General features: G+C 37.6%; 1 protein-coding gene across 6 annotated transcripts in view; it reads right to left on the bottom strand.

Moving 5' to 3' along the window:
* The window catches only part of LOC141428009 (syntaxin-1A-like), a 90,599-nt gene that overhangs the window by 46,601 nt on the left and 25,559 nt on the right, over positions 1–18,439 (bottom strand). For all 6 annotated transcript variants that reach the window (XM_074087670.1, XM_074087668.1, XM_074087669.1 and 3 more), the window contains exon 2: positions 1,781–1,864. In XM_074087670.1, the coding sequence (XP_073943771.1) occupies positions 1,781–1,864 (84 nt within the window). The remainder of the gene's footprint in view (positions 1–1,780; positions 1,865–18,439) is intronic.

The following is an 18,439-nucleotide window of genomic DNA, read 5'->3' as shown; positions in this document are numbered from 1 at the left end:
GAAACTCGTGTAGCGTAAATGGAATGATGTAGCTGATGTCGTACTAATCGTAGAAACATTTTGTGTCCCGACTGTATCGAGTGCACCAGCTCTCAATGGTTCCGGTATTTCCTGTCTACGGGCATTGCTGATACTCGATACGCTCCCTCTGCGACAAATTATCATACCTTTCGGATGGTTTGATGTCACATCATTTCCCGTTCTCATATACAAATGTATTTGAATTTTTTATTTGTGTATTTTTATTGGAAATGTAACATTTAATTCGATTCATTGAACATTTTAGCACAGAATTACTTATTTATGGGTATGATATTATTGATCACCTAATAAATGCGTTTTCGGCGACCTAATAAATAATTTTGTTCCTAAAATAGTAGATCTGTCACCTAAAATGAATCATCAAATAACATTAAAACGGTTACCTAAATATTATTATTAAAAAATTACTCGGAAATAATATTGATCATCAAATAATTATATTGGGTTCCAAAATAGCAGATGTGTCACTAAAACTGAATCACCAAACAATATAGAAATGGCTTCCTAAAAATTAATTATAATCACTGGAAAATAATATTGATCATCAAATAATTGAACTGAAATATTATGTATTACAATGAATGAAATGATAATAATAATAATATGTTCTCACAAATTACACCAATTGACCCAGCCCCAAACTAAGCAAAGCTTGTTCTATGGGTGCTAAACAACGGATATACATACATATATACTTAAATACATACGAACATACAAGACCCAAGTACCTACTACATACATTTATATTCATCATACAAGTATTAGCAAAAAATGTTCGGTTATGGCACTTCGCCGGCCGCTGCCGCAGCACTTTCGCTTCGCTCGCTCGGCTCTCGCACTGAGGGTCGCAGTTCCACCTAACACTCCTCCTCGCTTCGCTCGTCGTCGTACCTAACCAGACCTGCCTTAGTGGAATAGGTAGAAGCATCGAAAACTGATCTATTTATTAGGTGACAGATCTATTATTTTGGTGATCGAATTTTGATGATCAAACTATAATTAAGGATACAGGTTTACATTAATCTGATGACTCATACTTAGAGACAGATTTGATTAATGTGATGACCAATATATTTCTTAGGGATAGATATAATAATTTTCCCCTAATTAATAATATAACGAGTACTTTGCCGAACATTGACTGTCGACAAAAATTGAATCTGAATAATGTTTGCTAGACTACGTGGAAAAATACCCAGGTATACATGTCGGCGGCCGATCGTAAAATCCGCCAAATCACGAAATTCCTAGGCATATCGTGAAATGACGCCGATCATGAAATTCCCAGGCATATCATGAAATTCCTAGGCATATCATGAAACGCCGCCATATCGGTTCTTACTTACGGTTCGCACAATTCATACTAACCACTCCTTGCTTCGCTCGTCGTACCTAAATGTTTCCTTTTTTTTAACATATCACGATGTGCCCGGTAGGTATAGAGCTAGGAATATCGACGTATGCGTTGCTCTAATCGATCTGCCGTATTGTTTCTCTGGCACATCGTGATGTGCCTGGCCAACTTTTAGGCATATCATGAAATGGCGCCATTTCACGATATGCCTATAAATTTCGTGATCTGACGGATTTACGATCGGCCGCCGACATACATATCTAGATGCATGACACACATCGCTTCGCTTCTTACATAAGGATACGCGGTTTATCCCTTCAGTATTCCTAAACCAAAAGTGACGTTAAAACTAAGTAAAAATCATTATGAAGCTATTAACCTTACCTCACCGAAGAATTCGGTCATGGGACTTTCTTCAACAGCGACGTTGACGTCGTCGGGGCCGACGTCGTCATCGTCGCTTTGCGCCTGCAAGTAGACAAAAGTAAAGTTAAAACATAAAATAGTGTCTAAGAATGTCGTGGACATTCCTAATTTGATACTGTACTCGAAAAACTGGACTACAATATCGTAACGTATGCACGCTGGTAGCAGTTTGTAACGGCGTTGCAAACCAGAAATCAATACTTTATCCATTGTTATCCAACCCACACATAAAGCGGCACGTGAGTTGCACGCAATTTGGGTTATTGAAAGCACATACAATAACTTCGTAAAAAGTCAGGCTATTTTAAGAATGTTGGTATGGCCGGACACGGATGGCACGTACAACAAAATAGAACCCACTTAGTCGTACTACAAGCGAAGTTACCATTATTCAATTTGTGCGGACGGGCCTCGTCCCCCACAAAGGTCTACCTACTTCAGTGCGGATACAAAGCGGCACGGCGCGGGACCCAGGCAAAACGAATATCCTGCCTTTAATCAGTCTACTGGACGCCTAAAATTGCAAAGCTGTCCTAAGTCAATAAATCATTCACTAAAACGACTTTTCTAAAGAGGCATCTGTAGGCTTATTTTAATGAGATTTATAGTTTACTAGAGTTTACCCGCGGTTTCGCACGCGTAAACTATTCGATCTGGTAGTTACAATTGAAATTCCGGGATTTTACAAAATTCCCGTGGGAAATCCCAAAATTTATATCATAATCTTAATCACTGAGGTGTTGTATTAAGAACAACTATCCCGTGGGAATATTAAAATAAAAGTAGCCTATGTGTTATTTCAGACATCCAGCTAACTACATACCAAATTTCATTACTCTAAGCCCAGCGGTTGTTATTTCCAGATTTTATCCCTATCCCGTGGGAATATCGGGATAAAAGTAGCCTATTCCAGATGTCCAGCTATCTACGTACGAAATTTCATCCAAATCCGTCCAGCCATTTTAGCGTGAAGGAGTAACAAACATACACAAACACACACACACAAACTTTCGCATTTTTAATTATAATATAATAAGTAGGATTAGTAGGATAGTCAGTCACCTGCTTATAGATCTAGTGAATAATGTTTTTTCATCGTATCAAGATACCTAAATACGAACTTTCCGACAAAATACATTATTCATTATATTACTTCTGTACAAAAACAGTGATAATAAAAAATCACAAAAGGTTTACGAACACTGTTTCTTATGCATATCTACAAATATGCAACTGGAGTGCCGAAAACGCCGATGGGCGTCTAATTTAGCTTTCCCTGGATGCCGCTGACGCCGATGGGCGTCTGTTCTGCAGAAGCGTCAGCATCGCAGCAAAGTACGTAATCTGGCGCGCGGCAATGAATTGGTTAAAGAGCTTTACAGACTGCAATGTAGGATAATGAATAGATTTCTTTTTCCCTGAATGGCAACACTGGCATAGATAATAGATCGCTCGTTTTTGGCTCGAAATTCGAACTTGTGATTTTATATTTTGTTTAATATACAAAATGTACACACCCAATATCATATTTTCTCAAGTTTTTCTCGATTCCCAAGGTCAAAGAATCGAATTGCTTTAAAATTCCAGAGAAATAATGCGTTGTTTGGGAGAAACGTGTCAAAATTGTGTTGTAGAGCGCCATCCTGCTCTGTCTCGTTGTTTTTTTCCCGTTCTGGCGGTTCATTTTTATATTATAGATTCACGCTTTACGCTTGGTTCATTAATGATAGACAGTCGTTATTGAAGTACGAATTAATTATTAATGCCAGTCTAACAATGAATCGATAACAAGCCATATCAAAATATAAATAATGTGTCACGTTAGAGAGCAATGGAACATGTGTAGGTCAAGGCTAAATCAACGATGTCACGATAATGGAGAGCCTTTCAAATTAAATACCAGTGAGTTCCATTAACGGACCCAATTACTAGCACTCGAAAGCAGCGAATTATCACCGGCCATTGTTGTTCCTTGAATACAGTACGAGGGCCAAAGCGATGTGAAACGTGAAACGTCGAAAGCGCTTTGTTAGATCGGTTTCTGGTACCCACAGGTAGGATAATCCAATCATAGCAGTTTCAGTGGTAGATTGTAAATACCCAAGCACTAATGTTAAGATTGAAATGGATTATAAAATAAACCATATGCAAACAAGGACAATACCATTATCTAGGATCTAGGAGTAGGGTCTCTTTGAACAGCTCCACGATCAGCCGACGTGTATGACATGACAGTGGAGTGTTCTGAAGTCGGTTGGCTTATAATATGACGATTGTGTGAAATGTAATAAAGCATTTTTGATTTTTGATTTTGATTTTTTGATGACGATCATGAGATGCGACTATCTACGAGGATTCGAGTCGAGAGGCGATGAGGTTTCAACAAATCGAATGTTATAGAGGGCAACTGAACTGAAAGACATCACCAACAATATAAAAAATAACAGTAATTACACGTACGTTGCATCCATCACTTTGCCAGGTTACCAAAAGTTTAATGGCCGTCCCATAAACTTCGGACCTATAAAAACTATATGAGTACACACACAGAGAAAGCAAAAGCTACAGCCACTATTTACTTAGTTATCAGTAGGTATGCGGAAATTCAAGAGCAAAACACAATAAGGGCATCTAAATAGTAGCCATATTTTTAGGGTTTCATAGACAACTAAGGAACCCTTATAGTTTCGCCATGTCTGTCCATCTGTCTGTCTGTCTGTCTGTCCGTGGCTAAGCTCAAAGACCGTTAGTAGTAGAAAGCTGTAATTTGGCATGAATATACACATAACAGTCACGCCGACAAAGTGGTAAACTAAAAAAAAATAAAAAAATTAAGCTACGTACCATAGAAAAATTTGAAAATTCAGGATGGTAGTAAGTATATCAAATGTACAAGGAAAATTATAACGGCTAAGGTTGCTTGAGAATTATTAGTAGTTTAAGAGTAAATAGCAGCCTAAGGTATAAAAATATACCTAAACTTGGAAATTCCTTACACAATGCGAAATCCTTCAAAAAATATTACTTTATTTTTTCGTAATGGCTACGGAACCTTATCTTGGGCGGTTTTTAGGGTTCCGGAGCCAAAATGGCAAAAACGGAACCCTTATAGTTTCGTCAAGTCCGTCTGTCTGTCTTGTCTGTCTGTCCGTCCGTATGTCACAGGCATTTTACTCGAAAACCACAAGATGTATATCAATGACATTTGGAGTACAGGTGTCTTGTCAAAGCCGCTATTTAGTTTTGTAGTTAAATTACAAAAATAAATATTTCTAGGGGGGGCACTCCATACACGTAACAGAAATTGAAAAAAAAAAAAAAAAATTACTCGCATCATCGTGTGGCACATAGTTCGACAGCTCTTTTGAAAAGATAATAAGGTTTCTCAAAAACTCTTCATTGTCCTTTTCATTGTACTTGTAGTGTCTACTCTTGTGTCTGATATCCTGTCAATCGTTCAAAGGTTAACTGGAAGAGATCCCTTTAAGGGATAAGTTCGCCTTTGTACATCTTACTATCCTGTGTTATGTTATTTTCATGTGTTTTATGTACAATAAAGAGTTTTACAATACAATACAATACAATACTCTTTTGATTAAGTGAAGATTTTCGGAAATAATCGCTCCCAAAGTAGCAAAAATTGTGTCCCCGCCCCTCTATCTTGTAAACCGTTTGTCCAAAAAATATGCAAAAAATATGGAAAGGTAACGCTTAATAAATACTTGCAATGAAAATTGGTTTCAACATGATCGGATATACCGTTTTTGAGTTATTGCCGAAAAACTGCGCTTCTCAACAAAAGGACGTAAGTGCCGTGAAGATACGCTCTTTTTCTGGTAATAGATTTTAAAGGGCAACACACACAGAAAGCGTACGCGGGTCGGGTCGTGTCCGCCGCGTGAGCTGCGCGGTTCGTTGTATTCACACAGAGAGCGGGTCGGACCCGCGACGGGCCCGCAGCGGCTATCAATGTTGCCAGTTTAGTGACTTAGTCCCTAGAAGTGACGACTTTTGCTTAAATCTTAGCGATCGCAAAAAAGTTTTGACAACAAAAATGGTTTATCTGGCGACTTTTGGAGTACAAATTAAAACAGTTCTAGAACCAATAATAGATACGACATTATTGTCAACTCGACACAGATATATGTGGAAAACGACAAACGCGCTTGCGCACCAAGGTCAAACTTTATTTACTTACTTAATTAAATCCAATTTATGTAATGATGGGCGATGGATGAAATTTTTAAAAATGGCTGATTTTTTTTTATCGACAGGAGTAAGCTTATACTAGTCAATGGAAAAAAATATCAGATTTTTATGTAGTACCAATTAATTAAAAAAATAAAATACTTAGAATTTATTCTCGCCAAAATGAACTAGCTACTGCGCATGAATACGGTTTTCCGATCAACGATTAGTACTAGATTACAGGTCTCATACAAAATCAAAGCAAAAAAGTGGTCGTGTTGCTTATACTTATAGCTATATCTGTTTTACCTCCTAAATTAACTTAAAATATACCTTAAGTCTAAGAAACAAAGATCCAAATAATAACAATTGTATATAATACTTACGACGTTTCGTCACAAGACGAGCAAAAGCGTTCGATAAACAAAAGAACTTTCTTCGTTTCAAAAAGATGTCATTCTATTTTGGGAACAGGGTAATAATGGAGTCGCAATTACTTAAGACAGTTTTTTTTTTATTTGAGAGAGATATAACACAAACAAATTTACAATATTGACATGAAATGAAATGTACTTATAGATAATGAACTAAATTAAGTTAAGTAATTAGTAAATGAATAATTGACAACATCTCAAATTTTTAATGAAAATGCTATAAGATTATGTTAGAATTAAAATGTTAGAAGATATACATATTCAATGCCAATCTGGTCAAAATGGTCCAAAAATTGATGCGTCTGGCTGGACTGTACGTAAATAGGCACTGACAAAGGTCATAAAATTTACCAAGGGACTACTAAAGTGCATCATCAACTTTCACACATTACTATAATGAATGTTGATGCAGTTTGAAGTCTCGAGTATAGTTTAATATCTGGAAAATTTAAATACATATCTAAGTATCAATATCGTTTAATCACTGTACAGCAAGTGTTGTCAGCCTCATTTTTTTTTAATTTGCCGCGTTTTGTTTGGGACAGCTTTCGTTGGCCAGGGTCTATTATGCGTTTAAGAAAAAAAAAGTCACGAATGACGCATTCTCATTGGTCGATTTAATTTCTAAAGCAGCAGACGATTACTTTTGATTGGTCCGACTGCCGTTCCAGCACGCCGTGAATGAAATTCTGAAATACATATATTCTAAAAAGTCGTATCGTACTATGAAATACATATATTGATACGACCTGTTACCGTAATGTGTTACATTGTTGTCGTGTTTTGCGAGCCATGAATGAGTCAGCTGTTAAATTTACATATATAGGCAGTTTCGTGTACCGGATTTAGGTTATCTATGGCCACATTTTCGAGCAGTGTCGTGAAAAATATATAATTGTAACTGCAGTAGATAGTAGGTATACATAAGTTACCCAGCCAGTCTCAAACATTTATACCTGGTTCCGCTCCGGGGACTTATACGGATCCGCACAGATCCTACTAAATCAGATTGCTTTCTGTCCCTACTCTGGAACAATAAATTAAACACAGGACCATCTTAATAGAAGATCCGGCAATATTCTTTGCTCCCGAAAATTAAAATAACTTCTAAACCAGCATTTCGAATACGATTGAGGTATTCTATTCTATATTTTAACTTAGTCAGTGTATCAGATGAAATAATTAAATTTATAATTATCGGAGTTCTACATCGAATTTACCTACTTTAAGTAGGTACCTACATAATTATGTACTTCGGGAGTGTAAGTGTCAATTCTAAATGGCGTTTCAAATGCAAAAATATCACTAGTTTCATGGTACCAGACATTCAGTTATTTTTAAACGCGCAGCCCGTAAAGCGAGCGGACGCGGCGGCCTTATTGCCATTTCGTTCTGGAATAGGCTTCGAGTGTGTCGACTGGGTGTTCGCGTGTTGTTTTCTATACGGTTAATACAGTGTTATCTAGAGAGCAAGTAATTCGGACGCGGTCAACAGACGATAATCATAATTTTCTTATTAATAATAGTAGGTATTAATAAGGAAACATTTGAACTCATAATATTGTTTTTCATAACGGTAACTACCTATTTAAAATAAGATTTACTTGTATCGTTGATTATTTATATTATATTAGTATTAGTATTAGTATTAGTTGAAAAATATGTTCAGTCCTGGTGCTTCGCCGGCCGCTGCCGCGGCACGCTCGCTTCGCTCGCTCGGCTCGCGCGCTGTAGGGTCAGAGTTCTACCTAACACTCCTCCTCCTCGCTTCGCTCGTTGTCGTACGCAGTCCTTCCTTAAATACATTATTTGGCACCATCAAAAATTTTCCAAGTCCCTGCGCGTCAATAATGCGGGTAAATGGACCATTTTTTATTTTGTTGTCGATATCTTTCTTTTCACAGATTTCAATGCAATTTAGTGAATTGGTAAAGTTGCTTATTCTGACTATGGTAAGACCAATTTCACACTATATCCTACAAATTTTTCCATTGAGTTACACAAAATGTATGGAAATTTCGAAACTAAACTGAAAATTTAGTATAAAATAAGGCAAATACAAAAAGATTCCAAAAAACCAATCTTAAAATGAGGCACTCAAAATTAAAAAAAAAACAAACGACAACATAATAAAAAATGGCCCAAATAACACTTATGATTAAGAAATATATGAAAACAAATATTAGTATTACGAGTAACAAAGTTATGAATATTGGCGTTATGAATAAGAATTATTAGGAGTTTCGATCGTTAGTATTAAAAAAAATTAAGAGTGATTGTTATGATGTAAAATGGTATGAGAAACATTTTCGGATTTCCGATTATAGGACTTAAACGTTATGTGAAAAAATGCGCACCCATCAATTTAGTATTCTTAAATAAAAATATATTTTAGAATGGTTAATTTCAACATTCCTGCGGAGCCAGGCAGCGATTATTATCTCTTGATTAAAATCTGATCTGAATTTTAACAAATAATCCACGCGTAATCACGAGTTTCGTTTTTAAACAACATGTAAAACGATGTAATTGGCTAATTAAGCCCACACAGCTCGTACGTACTATTTTCGTCTGTCGTGCAGTGTGGAGGCAACGAATTAGAAGTCATGTCACGTATTTCAATCGAACCAGATTCCACACCGTCAGCGACATAGTCTTTCATAAACATAGCAAGTTTTATTTATTACTCTAACCACCACAGCATAAATGACTCTGAACCTCCGCCAAGTAACGTTTGATTCAATCAATTAATTATCCATAATAGTGCTAGCGGTACGCCAAAAAATGCTGCACATGGGTGTTAAAAGCATGAAAATCGGAACGGTTGATCTTTAGGCCATAAGAATCCAATGGACCCGTAGCACGAAAAAAAAGGAGAGGAGTTATGACGTCATCTTTTTTTTTGTACGGATAAATATTTTTTCGTTCTGAAACCTATCGTGTGTGGTATCTAATGAAAGGGCTTACTAAGCCAATTCTAAAAATATATCACATCATGATATTTCAGTCACTTGTTTTAAATTAAAATAAAAATAATTTTCTTAATATACTAAGTTTGGGCTCCTCCAGATATGATGCGGTTGAATCATTATTTGTAAAATATACCTAAAATTAGGTCAAAAAGAAATTTACAATTCACTTACTTGAGAAATTACGGGTACTTATACAAAAGCGTTAATATTACAATTGCGAGCGCAAAAAATGAACTCTGTAATAAAACGACGCAGCCCCGTCGAGTTTAGGTTCATTTAAGTTGTCTTGACTAAAATGTAAATATTTTCAAAATTTCTTTCTTGGGGTTGGATATGAGGCTATTACATATCATTTTAGGTATATTTTACAAATAATTATTCAACCGCATCATATCTGGAGGAGCCCAAACTTGGTATGATTTGATTTTTTATTTTATTTTAATTTAAAACACGTGACGTGACTATTAGTACATTGTGTCTTAAGGGCGGTAAACAAGGAATTACGAACGAGAGTCTATTAGAAGCCCGAAGTCGAAGACTGAGGGCTTTAATGAGTCGATGTTCGTAATTCTAGTACCGTCCGTGCGACATACAATGTTTTTCATCACATTTGCGAGTAAAATTGTATATTTGTAAAAGAAAAACTAATATTTTTTTCAAAAATTGCCGATACCGCTGACTACGCTCTTGGCAGCGCCAGCCTCCGCGCCGCCCTAGCCCTACCCCAGCCTGACCATGCGCGCGCCGCGCTCCTGCAGGCGCTGCAGCACACCATGCAGTATCACACTCATTTACCGACCTTGGGCTTCATGACAACAAAATTAGTGCGGGAAATGACTCATTTACCGACCACGGGTTTCATGAGAAGCACATAAAGGTCGAGGGTTTTATTTGGGGGGTTGCAACCAAGGTAGCCTGCATGTTACGACACTGTTTACGAGCAAGTGTGATGAAAAATATAATGTGATATGTTTTTACAATCGGCTTAGTAAGCTCTTTCATTAAATAACACACACGATAGGTTTCAGAACAAAAAAAATATTTTTCCCATACAAAAAAAAGATGACGTCATAACTCCTCTCCTTTTTTTTTCGTGCTACGGGTCAAATTGATTCATATGGCCTAAAGATCAATCGTTCCGATTTTCATGCTTTTAACACCATGTGCATGTGCATTTTGCTGAATTTCGGGGTGTACCGCTAGCACTATTACATATATCAAAACAAATACCTACAGTTACACGAATTTTATGTGATGGATTCGATGAACAAGAATTAGTTATACCTAGATTTGAATCTTCGGTACAAAATTAAGAAAACAACATCCGGGAATACAACAATATTTTTTTCGAAAACCTTTCCCAAGTTGAGCAGTGAGACTGCCTACTTAAATTAAATTTCATTTGGGCAGAATTTTAACCACTTCTGCCTGGTTATTTACCTTGTAAATTAACGAAAACTAATTAAACAAGAGGCAATCCGGGAGCGGCTGGCATCATACGCAGATATATGGATCCCGGGGCGTGTGCTCCAATTAAGGTTTTTTTAAACCTCTGTACTGTCCCGTCAATATTATTTAGACCAAGGCTGGCTAAATGAAAATAGATTTTTAGGTGGGCAATTTTTTAACTCTGAAGCGACGCCGGGGCGCAGTTACTTTCAGAGGTATCTAACTATTAGAAAGAGAAACAGTCGGGTAAAAAGGCTGGCCGCTCAATACATAGGCGGGTAAATATAAATGCGTTGGCGGGCTTCTAGTGGCCCATGGGTTAGGTCAGCCATGATTTGGAAAGAAGAAATGTTAGATTTCGGTTTTTAAATTCAACATTTCTTCTCGGAGAGACAACACTCAGTTTTAGGATTTGATACTAATGATAGAACTAGTAAAGTATCCAATATTTAGCAAGATATGTATCGATAGTGTGGAACGGAACCCAAAAATAGCCCTCCGATTTCGTAAATTTGTTGCATTCGTTGAGGCAAATAAAACAGCCATCGTAAGAGGCATAAATCAGGATCTTTGCGCAATAAAGATGTTGTAAGAAGACTCACCTCCCTCTTTCCTGTCTTACTTTTTTTGCTATATTCTCATAGAAATATAACGCCTGTTAATAAATTACTATCTTGAGAAATACCTTGAAGAAACTTCAGCAAAAATAAGGATTATGTATATGTCATTCGATTCATCATTCATTTTGCAGGTGGTAGTACCTTGTGCAAGGTCCGCCCGGATTGCTAGTGCTACCACCATCTTGCTCGTTAATCCTGCCGTGAAGCAGCAGTGCTTGCACTGTTGTGTTTCGGCGTGGAGAGTAAGACAGCCGGTGAAATTACTGGCACGTGAGGTATCCCATCTTAGGCCTCTAGGTTGGCAACGCGTCTGCAATACCCCTGGTGTTGCAGATGTTTATGGGCGGTGGTGATCTCTTACCATCAGGAGACAGTCGAATAAAAAACAAAATCATCATCACCCGGAAAACGTCGGATGGTCGGAAAGCCTAGGCCTCCCTTAGAACGCCATCCACATTAACGGACAACACGCCACTGGGATCCACTGGTTCTCCCAATGTCGTCAGTTCACCTAGTGGGAGGCAGCCACTCGAGAACCTTTCTCCCGCAACTTTTATCTGTTCTTTGAGCGATGTGGTGCGCCCATCGCCACTTCAATTTGCATATTCTTCGAGCAACTTCGGTGGCATTAAGTAGTTCGAATCTTCGGCGAATTCCCGTATTCCGGATTCTGTTGCGCAAAAAAATGCCGTGCAATGCTCTCTCCATAGCTCGTTGTGTGATTCTGACTCTCTCCAAGAAGCCAACATGTATGTAGATGTAAAAACAAAAACCGATAAAATGCTAGTCGGACTCGCGCATCAAGGGTTTTGTATAAGTTTGTAGGTATGTATTCATGAATATTCAATGTTAGCACAGCCCATCTCCTAAGCTAAATGTACGCAATGTGGGGTCATTTTAGATGGATGGACGGACAGACAAAAATTAAGACGTCCAGACTTTTGCTGCCATAAGGCCATCTACCCCCATACCAAATTTCAAGACAACCGAAAGTACCCAATAGATTTTTGGTTGTGGCAATTTGTATGGATACACCTTTCTTAATATAATAACTATTTTTTTATTGCTTTTACTTACACTCACCAGCTGCTATGAAGTAAATCCGAGATTGCTCAACTATGAAGTTTCTGAAATTTGACGATACGAACCACAGTTAAAAATTCTATACGTATACTATTCCGTGTAGTTTTACAATGTTTCAGGATTTACTTTATAGCGGCCAGCCAACTCAACTAAGTTTGTTTTTTTACTGCTTCAGGGGGTAACAGACACCTGAGTATTTGATATTAATTTCAGTTTGATATTTCCACGTATTCCTGAGAAAAAGGGTCTTGACAGGCGGGCAAACAGACAGACAGACGCATAACAAAGTGATCCAGTAAGGGTTCTGTTTCTCCTTTTCGAGTTACGGAACCTTATAATAAATTAAGTAACTATGGAAATAAAAGGAAATCGATATTGCAAGACTTGCAAGTCGACCTTCAATGAACAATTTACAACAAAGCTGGGCGGCGGTAGTTTTTTGTATTCACTATTGTTCACTAATTTGTGTTTACAGAGTGAAAAGGAAATCATTTCTTTGTGTTAAACCAGCATATTTTCGTCATTATTTTTAACCGTTGTCCATCGGGTAGAATACAGACAGAGCGAGATTTCATTACGAAACTTTGGTAACAATAGCAATATAAAGTTGGCACTAAACGACCAGAAATTACGGAGATCTGGGTCAACCCTGATTCGGCTGCGTCCCGTAAATCCCTGCGTAACCTTTTCAGTCGCAAACAGATTCCTGTATTGGATTGTTACTTTTTTATGCATCAGAGTTTTATGATTTGCTTACTTTAAAGACCAGCAGTCTAGGCAAACGCAGACCGCTATAGATTTATTTTAAGCCTATTACTTTATTACTGTTACTAATCCTGGATGACTCGTTAACGTAATGTTATCCATACAAAACGTCTTACGGCTTTTTCTAACCTGTAATGGTTTTAGTCCGTACATAATTTAGTTGGATAAACCGTTGGGTCGGCAGACCTTTTCGTGAAAGTACAGCCACTAGATATATATTTATAGCCTCTTAGTCCTCTCTAACCAAGTTTGTGAAGATATTATATGTCGTAAAAATAATTCGAAGTAAATAGTGTTCAATTATTTTTTGAATTCAGTGTTATGTATTAGTATTAGTTGTGTAAGTTACAAACTTGTCTCTTCAAAAAGATTTCCCAAAGATACATACAAGTATAATAGGTAAGTAGGTGTAAGTATAAATTTTATTATATTTAGCCTGACACGTTCTCCAGAGAAATTATTTGCCTTGACTTAATTTTATTTACGCTGTAGAAGCAACGATAAAGGAAGAATTTGGCAGAAGGTATTGAAATATATTTAAAGATTAAAGTGATACATGTTATGGCAATCTTATCGTGGTTCCCAGAACTTCGAGAATTTTGCACCGGAGCAGGCATACTTACGTGTAAAAAGTGCGATGCAGGAATTGGACTATTTATTTTATCATCGATAATACGTCCGTGAGCCTAAAATAAATCGATGAAAGGGTTCCAAACTTTGCTACCGAACGTGGAAGGGTGCGAGTAGCAATAAAATTTATGAGTTTGCTTGCGAACACATATTAAGCCCATCCGACTAAAACTTGCGAGTAATGACAGCGCATGTGTGCGACGATGCGAGCGTCGGGGTTGTAGTACGAGAGGAGAGCGGTGGTCTAGTTGGGCAGTTATTATTAGGAGAAAAACCTAAGAACATCGATATTGGGCGTGTTTTATTGCGTGTCGCTAACCAAACTGGCGACCTTAACAAAGCGGTTTGACGCGGGCCGCGGTTTACTGGCGGGTAGGTAGTCGTAAAGCCGACAAGGGGCAGCGGCAGCCCGCCGCTGACGTCGCCGCACGCACGCTTATTTTACGGCTCCTTGAATCCGAGTACCCGCTATGAATTACGTACTGTCTAGCCTCTAGCGCTAGACGTATTAGGTACATGCTCTCTATGACAGGATAAGGTAATCCAAGGTCTAGTCTAGTCAATGCTTTTAACCTTGAAAGCGCTTATACTTATTTTAAGAACACAACTGTCACTTTTATTGCTGTGTCATAGTACCCCGTAATTAAACAACTTCAAAAAAAGACGGAGATTCTCAATTCGTCAGAATATTTTTTTGTTGTTCCCCGATTTCTCGAAGGTAGCTGGAAAGATTTACAAAAATATTTTTTCGGTTGAAAGAGTACTTAACGGGTGGTCCCATAGCCATAAAAGGTTGAAATCTGATGATGTCCTAGAGAAATCGACTGAACTTTCCAAAAATTGTAGGCATACCTATGGCAATTTGGGTACTTTTAAGTAATTTTTGTTGTCGTTGCTGAGTAATTTATACTGTTCTTCGTATTACAAATGATAAAGTGGAGCTGATGGTAAAGCACCAAGAGAACTCAATCTCTCAGTCTCTGCATCGGGAAAAAAAATATTTTGTACAGGAGAAACTACCACACCATTTTCTCCAGAAACTCATCATGAAGGTACGTTCAGCATCAATTTTCTCAATCTCCAACCACGACCAACGATAGTCTAACAAAGACAACAAGTTCACAATCTGTACATCCCAATGTTTTCAAGATCCCCACATAAAATCTCAATTACGCTCTCCACATCAGATAAAATAAAACCGCTTGGAAAGTAAAAGGCCACAATAAAAGTCGGTACAACGTGAATGCTTTTTGTTCCCACTTCAGAAGTAGAGAATACTGCGCTGTGACATTTGAAGTCTTCCAAACTGCTATTGCTTGGGTTCAGTTTCGAGTCACTATAATATTGCTTCATAATCATAGTTTTTATTGATATTTTACAAAAAAAAAATATGTTGGGAATCTACTGTTCTTTATACTACTTTTAGGAAAATATATGACAGCACGATTCATATTCAATCTAATCTAGCAAGTCAAATCAGGCAGCTGTATAAAACTTCGATATTTTCACTTTCTTGTCGCTACGTAAGAATTTGGCACGTTTGTATTGTGATAACAAGAACGTGACTTTATTATCAAACAAGAAACACAAGGTCGAGAGCAAATTTTCGCATTTGAAGAAATTGGGAAAACTTTCTCTGGCCGAAAGCAGGCGATTTGCCTCAGGCGCAAGCCTTTAACACATTATTTTTACCGCTAGCTAGACCCCGTTTTCATGAATGGAATAATCTTATTCGCTGTAGCTACCCTGAAAAGTTGCGTAACCGAATTAGAAACATACATTTCATAATATTGTAAATAACCTGTTTAAAACAATATATCTCGTTGAGATTCTTCTCAACCGAATTAGAAACATACAGGGGCTGTTTCACCAACCAATGGATGGTGAAACAGCCCCTAAATCTGTTTAAAACCATATATCTCGTTGAGTTTCTTGCCGGATTCTTCTCAACAGAGGTTTTTCCGAACCGGTGGTAGATTTTTTTTTAAGACATTCATAAGTGCTTGTTATAGCCTAAATTGAATAAAGATATTTTGACTTTTGCCTTTGACTTTGACATGGTTTCGGTTTGGTAAAAATTTACTTTGGTCAATACTCAGTATGATTTTCACTCCCAATAGTTTTATGTTAATCTTCGCGGCTAATCCACTTAAAAAAATAATGTCCTACCAAAGCTGTAAATATTTTTTTTAAAATCTCATCTGTTTTATCAAAATTACCCATTATCTTCATCGGCCGGCGCCGTTAACAGACTCATAAATAATGGTATAAAACGAGCTATAAGATCGCAGTAAAAGATCGAAAAGAAATGCAAGTAGGCATTTGACGACAATGGAGTCGTGCACTGACGGGAGGCCGGGCGGGCCTGCCGCAGACGTTACGTAACCGCCGCCCCGCGCCCGCGGCTCGACACTTCCGAGACGCCCCGGACACCCGGACGTATATTTTGCAACTGTGGTAGAACTGAATTTGTACGTCAGTGAATTACAAATGAGCAGTGCAGCTATCGTAATCACAAAGCGGTGTTTTGCACGTTGTTGTGCTCCATAGAAGTGGAAGGGTCGATAGATACTCGCGAACTTTGGAGCGTAATTTTTCTTAATATATCAGAAGGGGAAAACGAGCATGGGGGTCACCTGATGGGAAGCAATCACCGCCGCCCATGGACACCTGCCAATAGGAATGGTATCACAGATGCGTTGCCAGCCCTTTGAGAAATTGAAAGGCTCGTTTTTTAAAGATCCCTAAGCTGTACCGCTCCGGAAACACTGTCCCATGAAGCTGGTTCCATATTTGAATAAGATTGCTCTTTTGAAAGTACAACGATTTCTTGCCGCTATTATAAAAATAAATAATGGTTATTTAATGCTATGTGAGAAAATTTTGAAACAACAAAATTATATTATGCCAAAGAACACAGCATGATATCGAGCGAAAGAGAATGTAAAGGTCTAAAACAAAATCAATAGATTTGTTAAGGCCATATTTTTGGGTCATATTGGCAGTATAAACGTGCAGCAGAGCTTTCATGAAATTGCGTCTGACAACGAATCGGTCCCTTTATCACCTGTCTGCTACAAACGCGCTTCCCCCACGCGTCTCAGTACCCGACCTGAATAATGGAATCTCCCTGTAGAAAGATGTTGGCATAAGAAAAATAGATCCCACCACGACAACAGGTATAGGTATACCTCGAACAACGGACATAGTACAGAAAAAGGATAAAAGATGTAAATAGGCAGGTCTTTGATTTCAAATATCAGGAATAGGATACAAAGCTTGAACGATGACGGTTTAAATATTGCTCGCGTGATACCACGCAGTATTTAGTACTAGGGCAGGATGATAAGTAAGTAGCCTTTTAAAAAAAAACTTAAGTTACCGGATAAAATATGATTTTATTTTTCGACGTAGTTGCTTGCAAGCTCTCTCTAAGCACTTATTCCACCTTCGTTCTAAAGCAAAACATTAGTACATTGTGCATTAAGGGGCGTAACAAGGGGATTACTAACGAGAGGCTATTAGAGGCCGAAGGCGGAGGGCTTTTAATGACCCGAGTTTACCATTAGCGTTAGGAAAACGATATGATTTTCGATTTTCGAATTTCGTTTTAGCCCCCCTGATTGTCACTTTTTCGAGTCGTCTACCATAGATAATACCTACTAAGAACCGTGTTTAGTTCAGAACTCGAATGGTCTTACGGCCAGATTATTCCAACATGCTAAAAAAATATTTACTAGTATTATTGCAAAACAATTTGATATAAATTTAAAATATAAAAATAGCGATGTTTCATGAAGCGTGGAAAATGTTTATGGTGTAAAATTAGGTTACATATATCTAAGTTTTAAAGATGTAAATAAAACGTTGGCTGACTTGAAACCTCTTTAGTCTGAAATGACGTACCTACTAACTTTTTAAAACTAAAGTCATAACTCCCTTGGGGAGTAAAACTATACGTAAATCCATAATTCCCGCGGGAACAATTGAGGCCATTGTCTTTTAGTATACAGGCATGGAATAACGTCATTGACGAGCAAGTGTGATGAAAAAAAAATATTCGTGCCACCAAATTCAAATTTAGAACACGGAACAGCCAGAGACACATTTTTACAAATAGAATAGTTTTTTTTTTTTTAATTCAAACTTTTAAATAGCTAAGGCTAGTTACTTATCATCCCGCCCTCGTACATAACGTATGTTCGGAAAGTTGAGGGTGGCATTAAATGTATATATAAGTATCTCTAACAACACAACTGTTTAGATGCAGGACAGGCCTATTCCCGACAATTTAAATAGTCTTTAGATTAAGAACTGACAACGTCGGGGACAGCGCAAATCCGTTTATCTACCTACCATTTGTAAATACATTTAACCAGCTAGTTAAACCCACAAATAGTGATCTAAATTGTCAGCAAGTTATATAATATAATATTTAATTGAAACGTAAAGTAGAACTAATTTAATTAAGACATG

Source organism: Choristoneura fumiferana, chromosome 5 (genome assembly GCF_025370935.1).
Source record: "Choristoneura fumiferana chromosome 5, NRCan_CFum_1, whole genome shotgun sequence".
Taxonomy (NCBI): Eukaryota; Metazoa; Arthropoda; class Insecta; order Lepidoptera; family Tortricidae; genus Choristoneura; species Choristoneura fumiferana.
This window is presented reverse-complemented; position numbering and strand designations above follow the sequence as displayed.